We start from the raw sequence: 19,125 nt of genomic DNA, 5'->3' as shown, positions 1-19,125 counted from the left end.
TTCAAATGTAATACTGGCATACAAAAAAGAGTAGTATGACACATAAAAAATTTAAAATAAGAAATGAGGATTAGTAGAAACAAAAGAAAAGTAAAAACAGATCCAGAGAACTTCAGACTTTAGAATTATTAAATAAACACATCTTCAGGTAGATAAAAGATTGAAAATTACAGCAAGGCATTTGGAAACTGCAAAAGTAGTATTTCCATACTTGCAAATAGAAATTTGAGAACTGAAAACACAAAGGGCTAAGAATAACCAAGACACTCTTTACAAACAAGCCAGGAGGACTAGTTTTGCCAAATATCAAAAACAATATATCAGCTATAGTGTTGAAGACAGTATATAAGCAGAAGTATAAGAAAGAAACAAAAAATTGAGAAACATATACACACACGGACTGTGGCGGAAATCAGTTTATAGTTGTTTATAAAAGATAAATGATAATACAAAAATAAACTTCTGTGTAATTACAACCATAAACCTACCTTTGCCCCCCCCCCGCCCCCACCATATGTATGGATATCTGACTTTGGTGGCACTGTAGGAAAGGGACACTACAGAAAAGAATGAACTTTGGTAAATGGTGGTGAGGCACTTCCCGGAAAACACAACATTAATCCCTTGTGAACTAAGAATTAAATGGGAAAGGCAAAAATAAAGTTTTTAGAAACCAATATAAAGGAGTACCTTCATGACCTTTGGGTACAGATCAATTTTTTAAACTCACAAAAAACTCTAACCTTAAAAGAAAAGATTGATACTCATCATTATTTATTAACAAATTCTTTTTATCAAAGAATACCATAAGAGAAGTAAAGGCAAGTGAGAGTGGAAGGAAATATTTTCAACTATATAGCTAACAAAGAACAGGATTTGCACAGATCTTTTACAAACAAATGAGAAAAATGAGCAAAAGACTTGAAAAAACACTTTATAAAAAAGATCAAAGTGGCCAATAAATTTATGAAAATGTTGTTAATTTCGATGGTATTTAGGAAATGCAGAGTACAACTTCAATGAGATACACCCCCACACCTGCCAGACTGGTAAAATTTTACTAAGTCTTTTGTTATTATCAGTGTTGACCAAGATGCAGGACATCTCCACTGCTCAGGAAAAACTGTTATTATCTAATAAGATTTAAGATATGAATATTCTCTGTCCAAGTAATTCCATTCCTAGTTTATACCTTATTTGCACTGAGATACATATTGTATGAATAATGTTCACTGGGTAACTGTAATTGCCCCAAACTAACATCATCAGAATTGCCTGCAGTCAACAGAATGAGGAAATAAATTGTGATATGTTAATGCAAAGGTAAATTATACAACAATAATGAATGAAGTATAACTACAGACAACAACATGGATGAATCTCTTGTTCAGTGAAAAGAAGCAGCCACAGAATAACACAGTATGATTCTATTTACATAAAGTTCAAAAACCATCAAAAAGTAAATCATATTTTTTAAGTACATACATAGGTGGCAACAATAAAACTTGAGGTGATTGCTTGCTGCAGGAGGGTCTAAGGGGACTAAATGGAATGGAAAAAATATATAATAAAGATTATATATGAAAAAAGAACTTATCAAATGGAAGATGGCTTTAATTAAAAGGAAACAAACACACAAAGACATAGTTATCACAGAAGGTAGGGGAGTACTAGTGCAAGAAGGTTATGTGTGGGGAAGCTGGCTGGGATTGGAAAGGGACTACCAGGGGGAGTTCCGGGCTGCTGCTGCTGTTCTATTGCTTTGAGAGCTGGTTATACAAGTAGTCACCTTAAAACGATTCCGTAAACTGCATATTTACATTTTATGTACTCTTTTCAATATTAATTTTTAGAATTAAGAAAACAAAGCTAGGACAAGGCAATAGAAAAATAAATGCAAATTACCTCATTACTATGCTCTCCAAGACCTCAATTTCCTACTGAATTTGTTAAAAGTAAAATAGCCAAACTCACACCTAGTGATTGTATTTAAATAATCATACATTTAGATTGTAATGAATTCACCCAGTATTCATTATGGGTGAATTTTTAGATCAAGAGAACTATTTTCTTTGTCTTCATTTTATGAATTATAAAATAGTGGATTTAAACAAAGACACACCTTTCGGACAATTTAGAGGAACTTACCGATAAGTTAACACTAACTGTTTTGAAGTCCAAAATGGACTTGAGAAATCCGCAACTAACAGTACAGGGTACAGCAGATCTAGGTTTTCACATGCCACCACCATGTCCCCCGAAATGTCTTAACGGAATTTCCAAGGGCGAAAAGCACTTTGGTGTCTCGTCACTCCCCCAGTAACTGTGTATCTCCACGACTGCATAACTACAAAATTAGGAAGCGCCAAAGCAACATTACCCAAAAATAAATGATAAAACTGGAATCTCTGGAGTCAACTATGGAACAGGGTTTACAAAGATATTGCCAAATTTCTTAATTTATTTTTAATAAGTAAAAAATTACTCAGTGGTACCATACAAAATCAAATTAATTTTTGCACCTAGAACCGCAATCACCAACAGTAATCTTATGGCACAGAAATAAACAAGACAGAACAAAAAAACTATCATAACATCAACTTGGCTTTCTAGCTTAGTAGAACTAAACAGAGGAAAATAATGGCAATAACCATTGCCTACAGGGGAAAAAAGCAATGACAAAATAGTCTCAGGTCTAATCACAAAATGAACTTAATCCCTGTTGATTTTGTTTGTATCTCTACAAATAAGAACTGATAGGCTGATTCTGAATTTACTTCTGAAGAAATATGGAAATTTACACCAAATGGTAAGCTATTAGGTCATAGCTGAGTATTATGGAATGACTACCTAGACAATATCAGGTACTGTCATGGAGCACCAAACAAGATGGACGTGGGAAAAGGGCTTCTTGTAGTCATCTCCTTTAAATGCATCTTGTCCACTTCACTCCACCTCCCAAAGCACAGATTATCTGTTAATCATACAAATTCATTCTCTATTCTTAAAGAAATTTGTTTTCTCAACTGGATACTTTTACAAAAGAAAAAATTACAGCTGCTTGACAAAGTAATTTAAAGTACTTGTAAATAAAACAAAAGGAAAGTTAAGCAAAGGGTATAAAGAGATACCAAATTGGAGTAATAGTAACGTGGATTTAGGTTTTATCGAAGTACCTATTAATGGCCTGAACAGGAGAGCAGAAGAAAAGTAGCCAGAGGAAAACAACTTCTGGTGGTTAAATGGGCTTTAGAATACAAGACAGTCTCAGAAAAGGGACTGATAGTGGGAAAGGAGAGGGTGGGGCAGGGGAGAACAATGGGGAAAATTGGGACAACTGTAATAAAACAATAAGAAAGAAACACTTGTTATTTTCACTGTTTACAATGTTGAGTACACTTTGTCATTTTAATGAAAGCACTTATATGAACATAGGCAACAGGTCATATCAGAAAACAGAAAGTTTCTATTAATAAAGACCTAAAAAAATAAATTTTTATTTTCATCAACTCCCTTTCTGGGAATGCAGAATAAAATATTATGTTTTTCTTTAAAATAAAATATTAAATTATTTTTTCTGTCCATTAGTTTGCTGGAAGGAAAAAAAAATCCAAGACTCAACTAGTGATAACTTTTTAATTTCTAGTTTTCACCTACTTCTAAAACACTCCTTTCACAAAATCTTTTAATCTTACAAACTATGACAATCAGGTTGAAAGTTCCAAATAAATAAAATGGCCACATTAGAAGGCATATGGAAGAATCATATGGTTAGCCACATTTATCTGTTCACATTCACGGATTCTCTGAGAGGGCTGTCAGAGTCCATATAATACTATTAACATTTAGTCCAAGGTAACATGTGTCATGTGTCATGTGACCCACTGCTCAGGACTTACAGCACTGATGGTATCAACAAAGGTCCTGATCTTTGGGAAAACAAAGTAGTACAACAAACTCTGGTTCAACTAGCCGAGGTAACTGGACAATGAACTACAACTGTACAACTTAAAATGTCTACTCTTCATCCACCACTATCATCCCTCTGCTTCTCACTGATGTTAAAATTCAAAATCTAATTGTAAGACGTGTGTGGTGCCTGACGCTATTTGGGCCTCAAATACTAAGCAAATAAATTCATAAAATAGGGTCAAACTTTTTGGATAGCTGCTTTCAATTCCTCAATCTTTCATCTATTCTGGTCATAGATACACATTTTTTCCTTCTATTCATTCAGAGAGGTTAATCCATAAATTTCTTGTAGGCATTGTAAGATGACATTCCAATTCAGAGTTGCTTGTGATCAATATCCACATATGAAGCTCTAGACAAGTATACACTATGCTCCAAAATGTTTTGCAATTCTTCAGTGTAGTTTTCTACTAATATTTCCCTTAAATTAAGGCTTCCTCAAAGAGAATTCCATAGTACTGTGAATTGATTTCTTAGCTTCTGAATTAAGTGCACTCTTTCCAAAATCAAGAAGTCCTGGAATAACTTTAAGACAACTTCTGTTAATCAGTGTCATGACTAAAGTAGTATCTTACTGGAGGTCCAGGCAAATCTTCATCACCATCAGTGTCTGGGGCAAATGATACAGTGAGATCCACATATTTCTTTTCAGTAGAAGGTTTCACAAGTTTATGCATTCTGTGAAAAATAACCAAAGACAAAAATTTGGTAAATTCCTAAACTGAGTGATTTGCTAATAATCTGGACTTGTATCTAGAGTTTAATTTCATTTTTTAAAAAATCTTTTATTTATTTACTTTTAGAGAGATGGGAAAGGAAGGAGAAAGAGTGGGAGAGAAACATCAATGTGTGGTTGCCTCTCATGTGTCCCCCACTGGGGACCTGGCCTGCAACCCAGGCATGTGCCCTGATTGAGAATCGAACCAGCGACCCTTTGCTTCACAGGCCTGCCCTCAATGCACTGAGCTACACCAGCCAGGGCTAATTTCATTTTTAAACCTAATAATCCACCTGCTTTTATACATTCTTTTTAACTAAACTCAAGACACCTAACAGTGAATCAATTTGGACCACTGCTGGTAGTGATGAAGAATACAAACCATTTATTCAAAGACAAAAACAAAAAGTGAAACAAATCCTCTAACACACACAAACCTGCCTCCCAAGAAACCCAAAATGCTTTTTGAACACAATGATTTCAAAAAACAAATTCTCCTATACTTCCTATAACGTTTGGAGGGATCATATACATTGTTCTCAACCATGTCTCTGAAAAGAGGAAAAAAGCAAACAAGATTTAAATCTTTAATTGCAAGCTAGCCACAGCATAGTAAAAGACATTCTTAAGTTTCACCGTTTCCCTTATATCCTGTTTATCCTATGTACTAAAAAACCACTTAGACAAATCGGCAGTTACACAATAGTCACAGGGATATAAATTACAGCCTAGGAAATATAGTCAATAATATTGTAATTGCTATGTCTGGGGGGTACTTGAAATATCGGGGGACCACTTTTTTAAAGTATAGGGCTGTCTAACCACTATGCTGCACATCTCAAACCAATGCAGAATACTGAGTGTAACTGTAATTTTAAAAAACCGATGAAAAAAATAAAAACTGTAAAAAGAGGAAACATGCTTAGTTTATATTATTATCAGTCCTATTGCCTTAAATTATGTAAGCATCTATATACCCCATTATTGGATTAGCTTCCAGATAGCTGTCTCCAGTTTCTCTCCTATCTCCAATACACTCTGCTGCCAGAATTCTCTTAAAATGTAAAAATGTTATCTGTCATACATTATGTACCTATCTCATGCCAGGCTCTGAACTGTAAAATCTGTACTCCTCAATAGTAGCTGTTTCCATTTTATAAAGATATTTTGTCCCATACATAATTTTCAATCTTTCCACCACTTATTCTACCATCACATCCATAAGTCATTCCAAAATACATGATTTCTCAAATAGATCATGTATGCTCTTTATTACCACTGCATGCCTTTGCTCAAACTAGTGCTTTTGCCTGATATAATCCATTTTCAAACGTAGTTCAAATAAAAGCTCAAGGTTTCAGCCCTGGCTGGTGTAGCTCAGTGGATTGAGCGCAGGCCTGTGAACCAAAGGATCGCAGTTCGATTCCCAGTCAGGGCACATGCCTGGGTGGCAGGCCAATTCCCAACAGGGGACCCATGAGAGGCAACCACACACTGATGTTTCTCTTTCTCTCCTTCCCTTCCCCTCTAAAGATAAATAAATAAAATCTAAAAAAAAACCAAAAAAGCTCAAGGTTTCACTTAGAACCCCAAAGGTTTTACAGTATTCTGTAAAACCTTTATTGTAATTATTCAATTTCACTTTAATTACTGATTAACACATCACTTTGCCTTAGTAGACTGTAAAGTCCTTGAGAGCCAGGGCTATTTGATGAAGATGTATGACAAAATATTTACAGCAGTAACGTTTATGGAATATTTCTTTACTTGCCATTACATTATTAGCTGTTACTATTAGTGTTCAATAGCTATGGGCATGCACAGCCATCCCTATCTGTGGACAGGATACTAAGTTTCAAAAGAGTTCAATAAGCTACCACTTCATGTGACAAAACAAGTAGCAGAAGAAGGATGTAAACACAGGTCTTTCTAAGGCAGCTTGTACAGATGCTTTACAGGTACTCAGTAAGTTACCTGCTAAATAAACAGTGTAATAAAATGTAAAATGTTCACAAAACATGTCATGCTGGAGATAACAAATATCAGCCAACCCTATATATCTTTTTTGTGAATTATTTGCAGCACATTTTAAATTTCACTAATCAAACCACTTTAGATTCAGTCATTTTGACTGCTCTTAGGAGTAAATCACATACTTTTACCTAAACTTTGATAACTTCTATATTTAATTTCCAGTGTGCATCCTTCAATTCCTGTGAGTCTTTTGCACATAGTGTATGATACTTACGTTAACTTCAATCTTTTTGCATGACCCGGCATTACAGGAACATAAAGCATTTTGACGCCCTGTACCACCATTGTTGGCTCAATTCCGTACTTCTCCTGAAAGTGAGTATCCAAAAACAGAGATAATCAAAGTTCTGTCTAAATATAAAGTATTAGGGACAACGTTTTACTACCAGTAGAAAGAGAATAAAGAAATTTGGGCTAAATTATATTTATAAAAATCTCCCATAAAATTATATACAAAAAGTAACACTCAAAGCAACTACTGTATAAAATGTAACAGACTCAAAGCAACTAAATGAATGTGTCTCACTTTTACTGCATTTATGAAATCCAAGAGGGTGAAATCTTCTTTTCCATGTATAGTCCATCTGTCCCAAATTGTAAATGATATTCCATTTCTGTTGTAAACAATATTCAAAACAAAAACATTTTAATTTTCTTCCCTTTAGGAACAAATAATAAAAATAACCCAGAAGTCCATTATTTGTAATTTGGCTAGATATTAACATAGGGGAATAAAGAAAAGTACAACTTCTAAAACATTCCTTAAGCTATTTCTCCAATACACTACACAAGTAACCATTTTTATCAGTTCCTGGTTGATCAATCCTTCCAGTGTCTCATTATAAATCAGTATGTCTTACTTAGTAAGAGAGTTCTCCCCCCTCTCTCTTTTTTAAACACCTGCACTAGTTTCAAAGTGGGGATGGTCCAGTGCCCTACTACTGGGTGCTTGAGTTTCTCCAATCTGTGCCTATGATAATGCCAGAATGAATATGTACATGTAACATTTAAAGTGAATATAAATATCTGCCTATTTGAAATTAGTGTTATATTCCCCTTATTATGGGTTACACTATTTTACATTCTCATCAGTAATACATGAGAGTTCTTTCTCACATTCTTGCCAAGAGAGGTATTTTCAAATTTTGGGTTGTTGCCAATCTGAAAGGTGAGAAATGGAGATCTAGTGCAATGCTTTGCTTTGCCACACAGCTTTGGAACTAGACTCTAAATGGTCTGATTCATTAGTCAGACACTGGAGTGTCTTCTAATTCATCTGAGTTAGGTAGAGGAAACCATAAGAAAGTACAATGCTAAACAGTGTGGCAGATTACATGTTGTGAAAGTTCTATGACTATTTCAGTTACAAAAATTTCATGAACATAAGAATTTCAAATTGGTCTTAAAGCAATGGCAAGAATATATGCATACAGAAGGAAAAGAAATGTGAAGCCAGTATTTTTCCCTTTTGAAATGAAACAAGTTTATTTCATTTTCATTATGCAAGAGAAACAGACCTTCATGCATACCTGATTTCAGTTTTTTTTACTTCAGATGTTTCTGTAAACACTATAACTGGAATGGCTAAGTTAAGGAAACAATTTTTGTAAGCTTCAAAGGGATAGCCACCAGCTACTTTGATCATCTCCAATGCAACCTAAATAAAAAAAGGTCATCTGATTATATAAAAAGCCTAAAATTATTCATGACTTCAAGTAATTGTATTTAAGTTTCCTAAATTCTTCTGAAGCATTTCTCTGTATGGAGTAAAATCAACGATTAGACTAGAATAACACAAATTTCTTTGAAGTCACTTACTTTAGCATGTTTTATACTTTCAAACACTCCACCTGTTCTACATGTGGTGAACAAAGTTACTAAAAAACATATTAAATTGACCAGGTAATTTACCTACTTTGAAAGCAGACAACAGAACTAAAGAATACAATAGTTTAAAAAGATTTTTAATATAGGGGCATAAAAATTACGTAGCTTCTAAGAATAACCCCATGTACAGTATAATAACTAAGGCCACTCTAAAGACTTTAAATCATTAAGAAAAGATTCAATTGTAAGAAACCCAAATCACAAATAGGAATTACATATTTTTAAGACAAAGAACTAAAATCCAACAGCAAAGATTTGGACAGTTCATTTTATTCGAGAAAGAGAGCACCTGTTTTGTATGGAAGACACAAAGATGTTTAAGAGGATTACTGCCTGTAAGAAAAATTAGACTCTATCTTGACAGAGCTTATTTTTTTATATTAAAATATTTGTATACATGTAAAACCTCAAAATGTAAATTATTTTTAGAAATACCTTAAAATTTTAAATTATGAGATCAATATGTATCCCTCCTTCTCTAAGATCTCTGAGTGCTAGCTGGAGGCAGTGTAACAGAAAAAACAAAAAGGAGGAGATGAAAAAGCAGCATTTTCACTGGAAGAAGAATAATCTCACCAAGCCAGAAACTGCAGCGGTGGATGTTGCTATAGCAGGTATTATTTTACCAGCTATGCGCTTTGTTTTGAAACGGTCAGCTGGTTTAATGCTGTACATTTTGGCGCGAAGATTTGATGCAGCTGTGATGAAATCTACGTGTCCGTTATGATCATCATCTTTTTCGAATGAAAGGACTGCCATCTGAAGATCACCTGATGGTAACAACCAGAAAAACAAAGTTTCCTAGTGAGTGGTAAGGGTTTTACTACCTGAAATGCTTTGTGGTTTCACTTCTCTTTATAGATTCCTTTTTGTTTATGCTTTTAGTTGACGGAAATATAGAGAAAATCCAGGGAAATGCACTTATTGAAGGGCATTAAAATAATGGCTTTAATACTACTAAATTAGACAAACTTCCATATTATAAGAACTTTTATAAACAAACAAACAAACAAACAAGTAAATAAATAAATAAGAAAGCCATGTACCACACCTGCTAGTGAATGGTTTACAATAAAAAGGCAACACTGGCTATTCCTTGCAAGTCGATTTCAAAAACACTACCCTGAAACATTTGGCCTCTGAAAACTAACAGATAAGTTGGTCAAATAAAAATATGTACTTTCTGAAAGATTTCTACATCAGTGGTTCCAAAACTCATTCAGCAGATAGCTGTAGTCTGATCTATGATGCAATGAGAAGAAATGACAGTATTTTTTCCAGAACTATAATTAATAAACTAAGATAATTACCTTTATTTGCAAAATAAATAGTTGGCAAATCCAGGTTGTTTTCTGTAAGTTATTTTATTTATTTATTTATTTTTAAAGATTTTATTTTATTTATCTTTAGAGGGGAAGGGAAGGAGAGAGGGAGCGAAATACCAATGTATGGTTGTCTCTCGTGCGTCCCCTGCTGGGAACTGGCCCCTGCCGGGAACTGGCCTGCAACCCAGGCATGTGCCCTGACTGGGAACTGAACCACAGCTGTGTGGTTCACAGGCCCGTGCTCAATTCACTGAGCTATACCAGCCAGGGCTGTTTTCTGTAAATTTTATTAGTCTGTACATAAAATCCAAAAGTTTGGGAACTGCTAGTATTTATGTAATAGAAAGATGGTGAGCAGGTATAAAAACATGAGCTAGTAGCTCTGTTTTTAAGGAATTAAAAGTTCGGTTTTCCTATATTTAAGATCAAGGATGTATGTAGGTCAGTTTGTATTCCCCAAGTGTAATTAATTCAGAAGACTAAGAAGCCAAGAAAAAAAATATCTGTTTATCCTTTTTTATCCTAAAGTGACTTAACTGTATCTGTCTAAAGGTTAGTCTCCATAAAGACTCCCTTTTTTGTTCATTATCACAGCCATAAGCTAAAAAGAAGTCACAATAGAACCTCAAGGACCGAAACAACCAGAACAAGGCCCAGCCAGGTAGCTCAGTTGGTTGGATCCACCAAGGTTGCAGGTTCAATCTCTGGTCAGGGCACATACAAGAAGCAACCAGTGAATGTCTAAAAATGGGTGGAACAGCTAATCGATGTTTCTCTCCCCGGTCCCTCAAAAAGAACTCAATAAAAAAATTTAAAAAAGGAAAAAGAACAGTAACAAACTCACATTCTAACTTTTGAGGGTAGGGCAGTGGTGGAGAAAATTATTAACTCAGTTACAGTTAAAGACGAGCAGTCTAATATCAGTATTATTATTGCTATTATTTAATATCAGTATTATTATTGCTATTATTTAATCCCACGGGATTTAGAGTATAGAACTTGATGAATATAAAAATCCCTATAAGTTTAAACCATTTAATAAAGAAACGTCCCTTACTTGTGGTAACTTTGTTAGATGAAATAGCCTTTTCTAGTTGGAAAACAGCATTCCTCTCCTCTTCACTGCTGACAGGAACATGGTCTGGTTTCTGTGCTGTTTCATCTGTTTGAATAACCTTTAAATATAATATGTATGTATATACTTATTAATGTTATCACATCCTGTATCTAATTGGTTACCACACATGTTTTATCAAATAAGTCATTAAGAGGAAATATTCCATTTAATTTAATCAGATTATTAATCATTATGGTACAATGTATTTCACACCTTTCACTAGTATGTTACATTATATTATGTTTTCTTTATTATCTGTCTCCTAATACTGACACCTAAACTCTATAAGAATCTTTCTCAGGATCTGTACCTTGTTAACTGAGCCTTATTAATACAAGGGTGGGCAAAGGAGGTTTACAGTTGTGAGTATGCAAAAGCTTTTATTCTTGCATTATTTTTTATTAATTATTGTATTATTTTCTATGTGAATAACTGTAAACCTACTTTTGCTCACCCTTATATATCTAAAACAAACTTATTCACAGTGGGTATTAAAAATATTTACTGAATAGCTTATAAGAACTGAATTTACATGGTTCTCTTTTAAAATTCCACACTAAAATTAATATTAATCAACAATTTGTGATTCTCACAAATCTACTTCAAACCAAACCGCCTGGCTTTAACTAACAGAGCTGTTTTCTATATTCAAAGAAACTGAGGAAATCCATAAAATATATAATATAGGTATCCCTTAAATATTTGTTGATTGTTGACAAGCGATTCTTTTCCAAAGAATATGTCTTCCTTCATAGAGATGCAGAGCAACATATACAAGGAATTTTTCCTTCAGGAATTACTTACTGGACATTGCACGAGGGCAGTGAAGGTACCATATTTTGCCGTGTATTAGGCACTGCCACGCCTAGTGCACACCCACGTTTCTGGCCCAAACTTTAAGGAAAAAATCTTCCATTTTAATTTTTTAATTCAATTTTTCATTTGTATTTAGAAACAAAACTGATTATTGTATTCCAGGGTATTATTTTGCATGTGGTTATCATTACTGTTTTCTAGTTATACTTTTAACACCTAAGCATAAATAAAAGAATTAAAAACATTTATATACATATGGAATTAGTATTTCCCAGGTATAATGTGCACCCTTTTTTCCTGCAAAAACTTGGGCAAAAAAGTGCACATTACACACAGCAAAATATAGTAATATTCTCAAATTAAGAAACTAGCTACATCATCACTAATTAAAGTACTATCTCTTACTTAAAAAACACATCTAACTTATGTTTTTATACATTTTTAAGAAACATTAAAAAGTCAAGGAAGCAGAAACACATTTGTCAGATGTGTAGTTGATGTGTTTGGTAGTGGCATCGGTTAACTTGAAGTGCCAGACAGACCCTGAAGGTTTGGTATGAACTGCTTTGAGTTCTGAAAAAAGCTTACGTAATTTACATTAAAACTAGCCACACTGATCAGGATAATTTATTACCATAAAACTTTGATAGAAAATAAAGTAACTCAGGCCAGAACACATACTGAAGAGAAAGCAATGAAGGTTAGTATAGTTGTTGATGCGTATTTCCTTGGTTCTCTCAACTTTGCCCATTTGAAACTCGGGCTAGGAACCTTCTTTATACAAAACTGCTGTTCACACTTTCTATACTTTTATTCTTAATAAGCTATAAGTCATGAACATTTCATTTAGCAAACCCATCTACTTGTAAAAAATCTGCTGCCTACAACTTTCCCTCTTCCCTGAAATAAAAATGCAGGGTGGAAGACTGCACACACCACTTCTTTCTTAAATTTTTGAGAGAGGCAGGCAACACTCTGTACTTTCCAGTAAAACTAAAGGACAAGAGAAACAGAAGATTGTTTCATGGATGATTTTTAGAATGTATTTGAAAAGACACATAATGAAAATGTAGGAAAAAAACCTGGTATTTTCAAACTTTCCTAGTCACCCTGCTTAAATGTCATGTTCCATTTGGATGATTATTCCTTCTACCTTTCTCTTTCCAGCATGTTTGCCTGGCAAACCCCAACCCGTATCGCATCCAATTTCCCATCTGTTCTACACTAGCACCCAAGCAGTAATTGCCTTTTCTCCAGCCACATTCAGGGCAATACACTAAGGGGGTTACCATTAAGTAGATGCTCAGTGCTGTCTCACAATTCTACTGCACCTTCTAATGAAGTGACTTTCCCCCTCCTTTGGGCAATTATTTCATACCTTCCTTTTTCTGCTCAAACTTCATCTCCTTACTCAGGGCTATTAAGCTTGCTTCTTTTTTCGAATAAGAAAGTAACAATCTTTGTTTTCTTTCACACTCCAATCCAATCCCTTAAAAATCCTATCAGGGCTACTGAAAAACACACACAGAATCCAACTCCTTATCACAACTCCCTGTTACCTATTACTTCATCATTTTTGCCTATAATCTCTTCATACCCTTTTCTTGCTCCCTCTCTTTTGTCTCATATAATCATTCTTATCAGAACAACCACAGTCATTCTTTTAACCATTAAGTCAGATTATGTCCTCTGCTTAAAATCCTCCACTGGCTACTTACCTCAATAAAATACAAAGTACTTTTCATAACTCCAACTACCTCTACAGCTTAACAATAACCCGTAACTTTTGGACCAACTCCAACTACCTTTCCAATCTCACTGCCTACCATTCTTAACTTGGTTACTTCTCCTCTGAAAAAACCCCAGCTTTCAAGGCCATCATCGCCCTTTCACTGGATAACAGGAAGGCTGATTCCCTCTCTTCCCTCAGGCTTCAGTTCAGACTTACCTTATCGAGAGTATTTCCCCTGTTATCCCCATTTATGAAATGTCACCCGCCCCATTGTGCTTTCTTTTCTTCCCATTTTATTTTTTCTTCTTAACACTTATGCCCACTTTGCAATATTACGTAATTAATGGCATCTTTTAATAGATTACCTCTGGCTCATTAGAATATAACTTCCACAAGAGCAAGGATTTTGCTTTGATTATTCACTGAAGGATTCTCCAAGATTAGAATGGGATGTGACATGCATAAAAGTTCAATAACTATTTGCTAAATAAAAGAATTTCTAAACATACCTTACTAGAAGGTTTGAATTCCTGAATCTTTACTTCAGAAAGAATATTCAAGAGGGCATCTGTTGATATGTCCTGTTTTTTAAAAAAGTAATTTATCAATAAGCTTATTCTTTAAATTCTGAATTCTAAAGCTAAAAACATTCTATAGAAGTTCTTTTTCATACTGAAATATTTGAATAATTTATCATTTGACTATTTACATACAGTAGTGGATATATTTGATGATCATATATTCATTTATGACATTTATCTTTATTTCTACAGAAATATCAACTCTAAAGGCTGGGGGAGAAAGTAGTGTGTGTGAAAAAGTAGTTATTTGTCAAGAAACTTGAAATCTGAGTTCTTGTCACAAATTTTTTTTTTAAAGATTTTATTTATTTATCTTTAGAGGGGAAGGGAAGGAGAGAGGGAGAGAAACAACAATGTATGGTTGCCTTTCGTGCGTCCCCTGCTGGGAATTGGCCTGCAGGGAACTGGCCTGCAACCCAGGCATGTGCCCTGACTGAGAATCTAACCGAGATCGTCTGAGTCTCAGGCCCACACTCAATCCACTAAGCTACACCAGCCAGGCTTGTCACAAATTTTTATAAAGGTAGTTTTATGACTACTTGTGAGTACCAAACTGAGTACTTTGAAATCAGGATCTACTCGTTGTTTTACAAAGCCCCCTATATAGTTCTTCTCAATAAGTAAAATAAATAAGTGAATAAGTAAATACCTTTGGAAACAGGAAAATATTTAAACAGTTCAAGATAAACTTGGATAAATGCAAAGCTATCAAATACATACTTACTATTAAAAAGCTGCTTAGAAAAAACTGAACCAAACTGGTTTTAAGGACACGTATGACACATCACAAAATTACTAGTCCTTTTAGCCCCAGCTGGTGTGGCTCAGTGGGTTGAGTGCCAGCCTGTGAACTGAAGGGTTACTGGTCTGATTCCCAGTCATGCCAACATGCCTGGGTTGTGGGCTAGATCCCCAGTTTTGGGAGTGTGCGAGAGGCAACCAATAGGTGTTTCTCTCCCTCTCGTTCTCCCTCCCTTTCATTCTAGAAAGAATAAATTAAAAAACATTTACTAGTGTCCTGGCTGGTGTGGCTCAGTGAATTGAGTGCTGGCCTGAGAACCAAAGGGTCAATGGTTTGGTCACTGGTCAGGCACATGCCTGGGTTGTGGGCCAGGCCCCTCACAGGGGGTGTGTGAGGCAACCACACATTGATGTTTCTCTCACTCTCTTTCCCCCTCCCTTCTCCTCTCTAGGAATAACCAAATAAAATCTTTAAAAAAATTGCTAGTCTTTTTACAAAAAGAATACCAGTCTGTATGCCACTATTTTTACCAGACATTTACAGTATATTTTACTGTGCATTAACTCTAAAAAGGATTAATCTACAACAGGCATTTTTATCTGGATCCCAAACTGCTAGATCCATTTGAATCTGGATCCAAAATAGCCAGTATTAATGATGAATCTGGTTCATATTTTCCCATTCAGCCTACAAAAAATATAGCAATTTACTTAGCTACAATGTGCATTTGGGAAAAAAAATGACTAATGCAAATCTGCCTCTCAAATAAAACTATATTAGGTCTTTTAGAGTTAGTCAATGATTTATGTCTAAGACAATGAATATGATGATAAAGGTTAAGAAATGTCAGTAGGAGGTAGCATTTTCAAATTTCCTGAAAAGTACGTAAGTATCACAAAATAAGCCAAACAAATGTTAGAGAATCTCTAAGAAATATTTTTAAATTCCTATAAAATAATTCCCTTTGGGTTTTCAGAATAATTATAATTGAAGTTAATAGAATTGAAACATTTTAAAAATAAAGACTGCTTTTACAAGTATTTGTTTCACTACTTAGAAAAATTGACTTTCTTCTACTTAGTAATGTTGAATGAGATTTTAGCTTCTACTATGTTAGAATGGGCAACACTAAAATGAAATAAAAAGCTTATATCAAAGAACAATTCTCATAGTATAGAAACACATTTTGATGATGCAATTAGCTGATAAGTCACCTAATTCAACTAGATTGGCTTTGTATCATTTGCTAAGGCTTGAAGAATATCTTACCTCTTCTGTAAATGGAATGCAATAGACTGTAGCATATAATTTTGCAGCATTCAGAAGGAAACTGAAGTGCCTTTTGAAATTAAAAAAAAATAAAAGTGTGAATACAATTTCAAATAAGATGTTTAATTCATCAGAAACTGTAGACATTACAATGTTGCAAAGTAACTACAGAATTTTTGTTACAGAATTACTTTTTTTAAAAATTCAGGCAGTGAAATTCTGGTCTAGATGTAAGCACTGCAAAAGCTATAAAAGAGAAAACATCAGATGTTTATCCTGATAAGTACTAATATTTAGGTAGCGATCATGATTACTCTGGGGATTTGGTGGCTGAAAAAGCAAAAATTAGGCTAGCAAAAGAAAATTCATAAGAAAATATTAAACATTTAGTTTTAAAGTGGATAGCAAGTTCGAACTAAGCAAATGTGTCTAAAAACAAGTTTGACAGGAGAAACAGTCAGGATTAGATGACTGGAAACCTAAAATGAGCACCCGATGAAAAAACTAAGCATAAAAGAAGGCTTACAAGCTAAGTAAGTATTTAATTAAAATACATACATATGTGTATGTAAAGTATATATCTCATAAAAATGGGTATAAAGGTATTCACTCAAAAACAAACTCCTTTGAAAATTAATTTGAGATTATTTAGGGAGATATTTAGCAGTAATCATTTTTACCTCCATATAAGTTTCTTACACTCTAGCTTCATTAAATAGAAAACATTGGCTGTCATTTTATTTCTTTACGGATAAAGTCATAGAGGTGACACTTTGGTTTCACTTTAGATAAGGTTATTTATTGTACAGATGTATAAATAGATGGTATGGAAAAAAGTGTCATGACTGGCTTGATTGGCAAGACTATGTTAACTATGAGATTAACAGGAATGTAATAATTTAACCCTAAAGAGTCTTAAATTTTCATCCAATAGATAAGCCTACACAATGTTCCAGATTTACAATAAAAATGTATATAAAACTGGATATAAAAACTTACAGAGGTTCATTGAAATCAAATTTTATTGGAGAGGGAGGCCTCTTCGGTGATTGCCAAAACAAACCTAACAAGATACAAATATTATTTTAAATGGAGGCAGTCAGTAACAAATTGCATTAAACTTTATTCTCAACACTCACTTGGTTATACTTACTGCCATCTTTCAATCGGGTATCTAGAGGGAAACAGTAAAGAAGCTGAAGAGCCTGAAGAAAAAAAGAAGTGAAAAAAAAATTAAAATACATAAAAGATATACAGTGAATTCTCCAAATTACTTGTGCACTACAGCTCTCTTTTCTGGACTGTCATGCTCCCTCTTCCCCTATACCTGGAATTAACCTCTATTGTTATTAAAAAAATCAATATTTATAGTTTGTCACAATAAAAGTTATATAAACAAAGCCACTTCAAAATGCAGTCTGAGTGGCCACCCAGAGGAAATACCTTACAGGTCTTATCCTCAAACCTTTAAAATAGCACAGCTGGGCAAAATAACCACTGGACGGGGCCTAAGGCAGCAAACGACTGTTTCCAAAGCAAACAGGAAAGCATTATGACTACCAGATTGAAAATTAAAGACATTTTTAACAATTAGTAATACTATGCTGGTATCTGCATCTACAAAAATTTCTTCTTTAGAGTATTAAGACCCATAAAAATTCCTCCCTTCTGTTCATGAAATTTTTTCCCTTCTCCTTCTCATGAACACCCCCCACCTTCACTTTCTAATGGGAAGACTATTCTAGTTTCTGCCTGAATCATTGTTTCCTAAATAACTGTTATTTTGGAATTCTGACAAATTGTTGCCTCTTAACTTGGCCCTTTATTTTTAGGTTAACAGCATCTACAGCAAACAGAAATATAGATTATTTCATCCCTTTTTACAGAAATGCTAGCATATTTTATATATCGTTCTGCTACTTTAAGGAGCTAATCCTTAAAACAAAAATTAAAGCAGTAAAACATATATTATTTTTTATTTTAAAATTATATATTTGAGATTTGCTTCAAAACCATCTGAGGAAGGGTATACTGCATGAAATTATACATGAAAACAAGATTATAAATTGACAATTGTTAAACCCGAAGGAGAGATATATGAGGATTTATATGGGGGTTCATTATGCTATTTTCTCTACATTTCTATTGTTCAATTTTTCCATGAAGTTAAAAAAAAACACAGAAGATAAGGACTACTGAGAGTTCTTTGTATTTTTCAACAGGAGGCCACTGATAATCATGGTAAGGATAAAATGAATAGCAATGGGGAAAGGAGACAATTTACTGGATGAAGACTTGGACAAGGTGAGTATAGACCACTTTTTTCCAAGAAGCAGAGCCAAGAAGAAAGTGAAAAGCAGAGATGAATGTAATCAAACAACTTGTTAAAAAAGATGAACTTAATTTATCTTCCAATAGGTAAATGCCTAAAGAGAAGAAGAGACTAAAGAGAGAGTGCAGGACACCTTCTAGCAACTGTGTTACTGGAGGTAAGAATGACAGTTAATATTTAGTGAGTATTTATGGGCCACGTACTGTTCTGAATGCTTTACATGTACTAATTCATTTGGGCCTCAATGTTCTATAATTAGGTACTAATCTGTTATCTTCATTTTACAATGAGGACAGAGACACAAAATATGATTATGAGATACAGTGAGGAAAGCAAAAATTCCAACAAAATTTCTGACTGAAAAGCTCTATTTTCTCAGTCTCTTGTTTTCCTCTGAAAAACAAACTAACACTACTGCTGAAATGCATTCATTACATTCCAGAGGTAACTTCTATTGAAAATCCAATTTTGTACCCAGAAAAAGAAGGGTCAGTTAAATGTATAACTAACAAGCCACTGGGTGAAGTATAAATGTATTCTTCAATCCGTAACATTCAAAGAGAAATTAGTTGTGTGCCCAACACTGGTTTTCACTAAATC

At 34.1% G+C, this 19,125-nt stretch overlaps 1 protein-coding gene across 1 annotated transcript in view; it reads right to left on the bottom strand.

Moving 5' to 3' along the window:
- Positions 1-1,373: 1,373 nt before the first annotated feature.
- The window catches only part of UBA6 (ubiquitin like modifier activating enzyme 6), a 73,351-nt gene continuing 55,599 nt past the window's right edge, over positions 1,374-19,125 (bottom strand). The window contains exons 24-33 of the mRNA XM_037042082.1: positions 17,347-17,398; positions 17,193-17,256; positions 16,194-16,263; positions 14,111-14,182; positions 10,994-11,111; positions 9,188-9,381; positions 8,254-8,381; positions 7,251-7,338; positions 6,939-7,033; positions 1,374-4,650 (exon numbers count right to left, since the gene is read on the bottom strand). Coding sequence (XP_036897977.1) covers positions 4,515-4,650; positions 6,939-7,033; positions 7,251-7,338; positions 8,254-8,381; positions 9,188-9,381; positions 10,994-11,111; positions 14,111-14,182; positions 16,194-16,263; positions 17,193-17,256; positions 17,347-17,398 — 1,017 coding nt within the window. The 3' untranslated portion in view covers positions 1,374-4,514. The remainder of the gene's footprint in view (positions 4,651-6,938; positions 7,034-7,250; positions 7,339-8,253; positions 8,382-9,187; positions 9,382-10,993; positions 11,112-14,110; positions 14,183-16,193; positions 16,264-17,192; positions 17,257-17,346; positions 17,399-19,125) is intronic.

Source organism: Sturnira hondurensis, unplaced genomic scaffold (genome assembly GCF_014824575.4).
Source record: "Sturnira hondurensis isolate 20B ecotype Veracruz unplaced genomic scaffold, ASM1482457v3 Scaffold0000566, whole genome shotgun sequence".
Lineage (NCBI taxonomy): Eukaryota > Metazoa > Chordata > Mammalia > Chiroptera > Phyllostomidae > Sturnira > Sturnira hondurensis.
The sequence above is the reverse complement of the archived record's forward strand: the minus strand, read 5'-3'. Positions and strand labels throughout refer to the sequence as shown.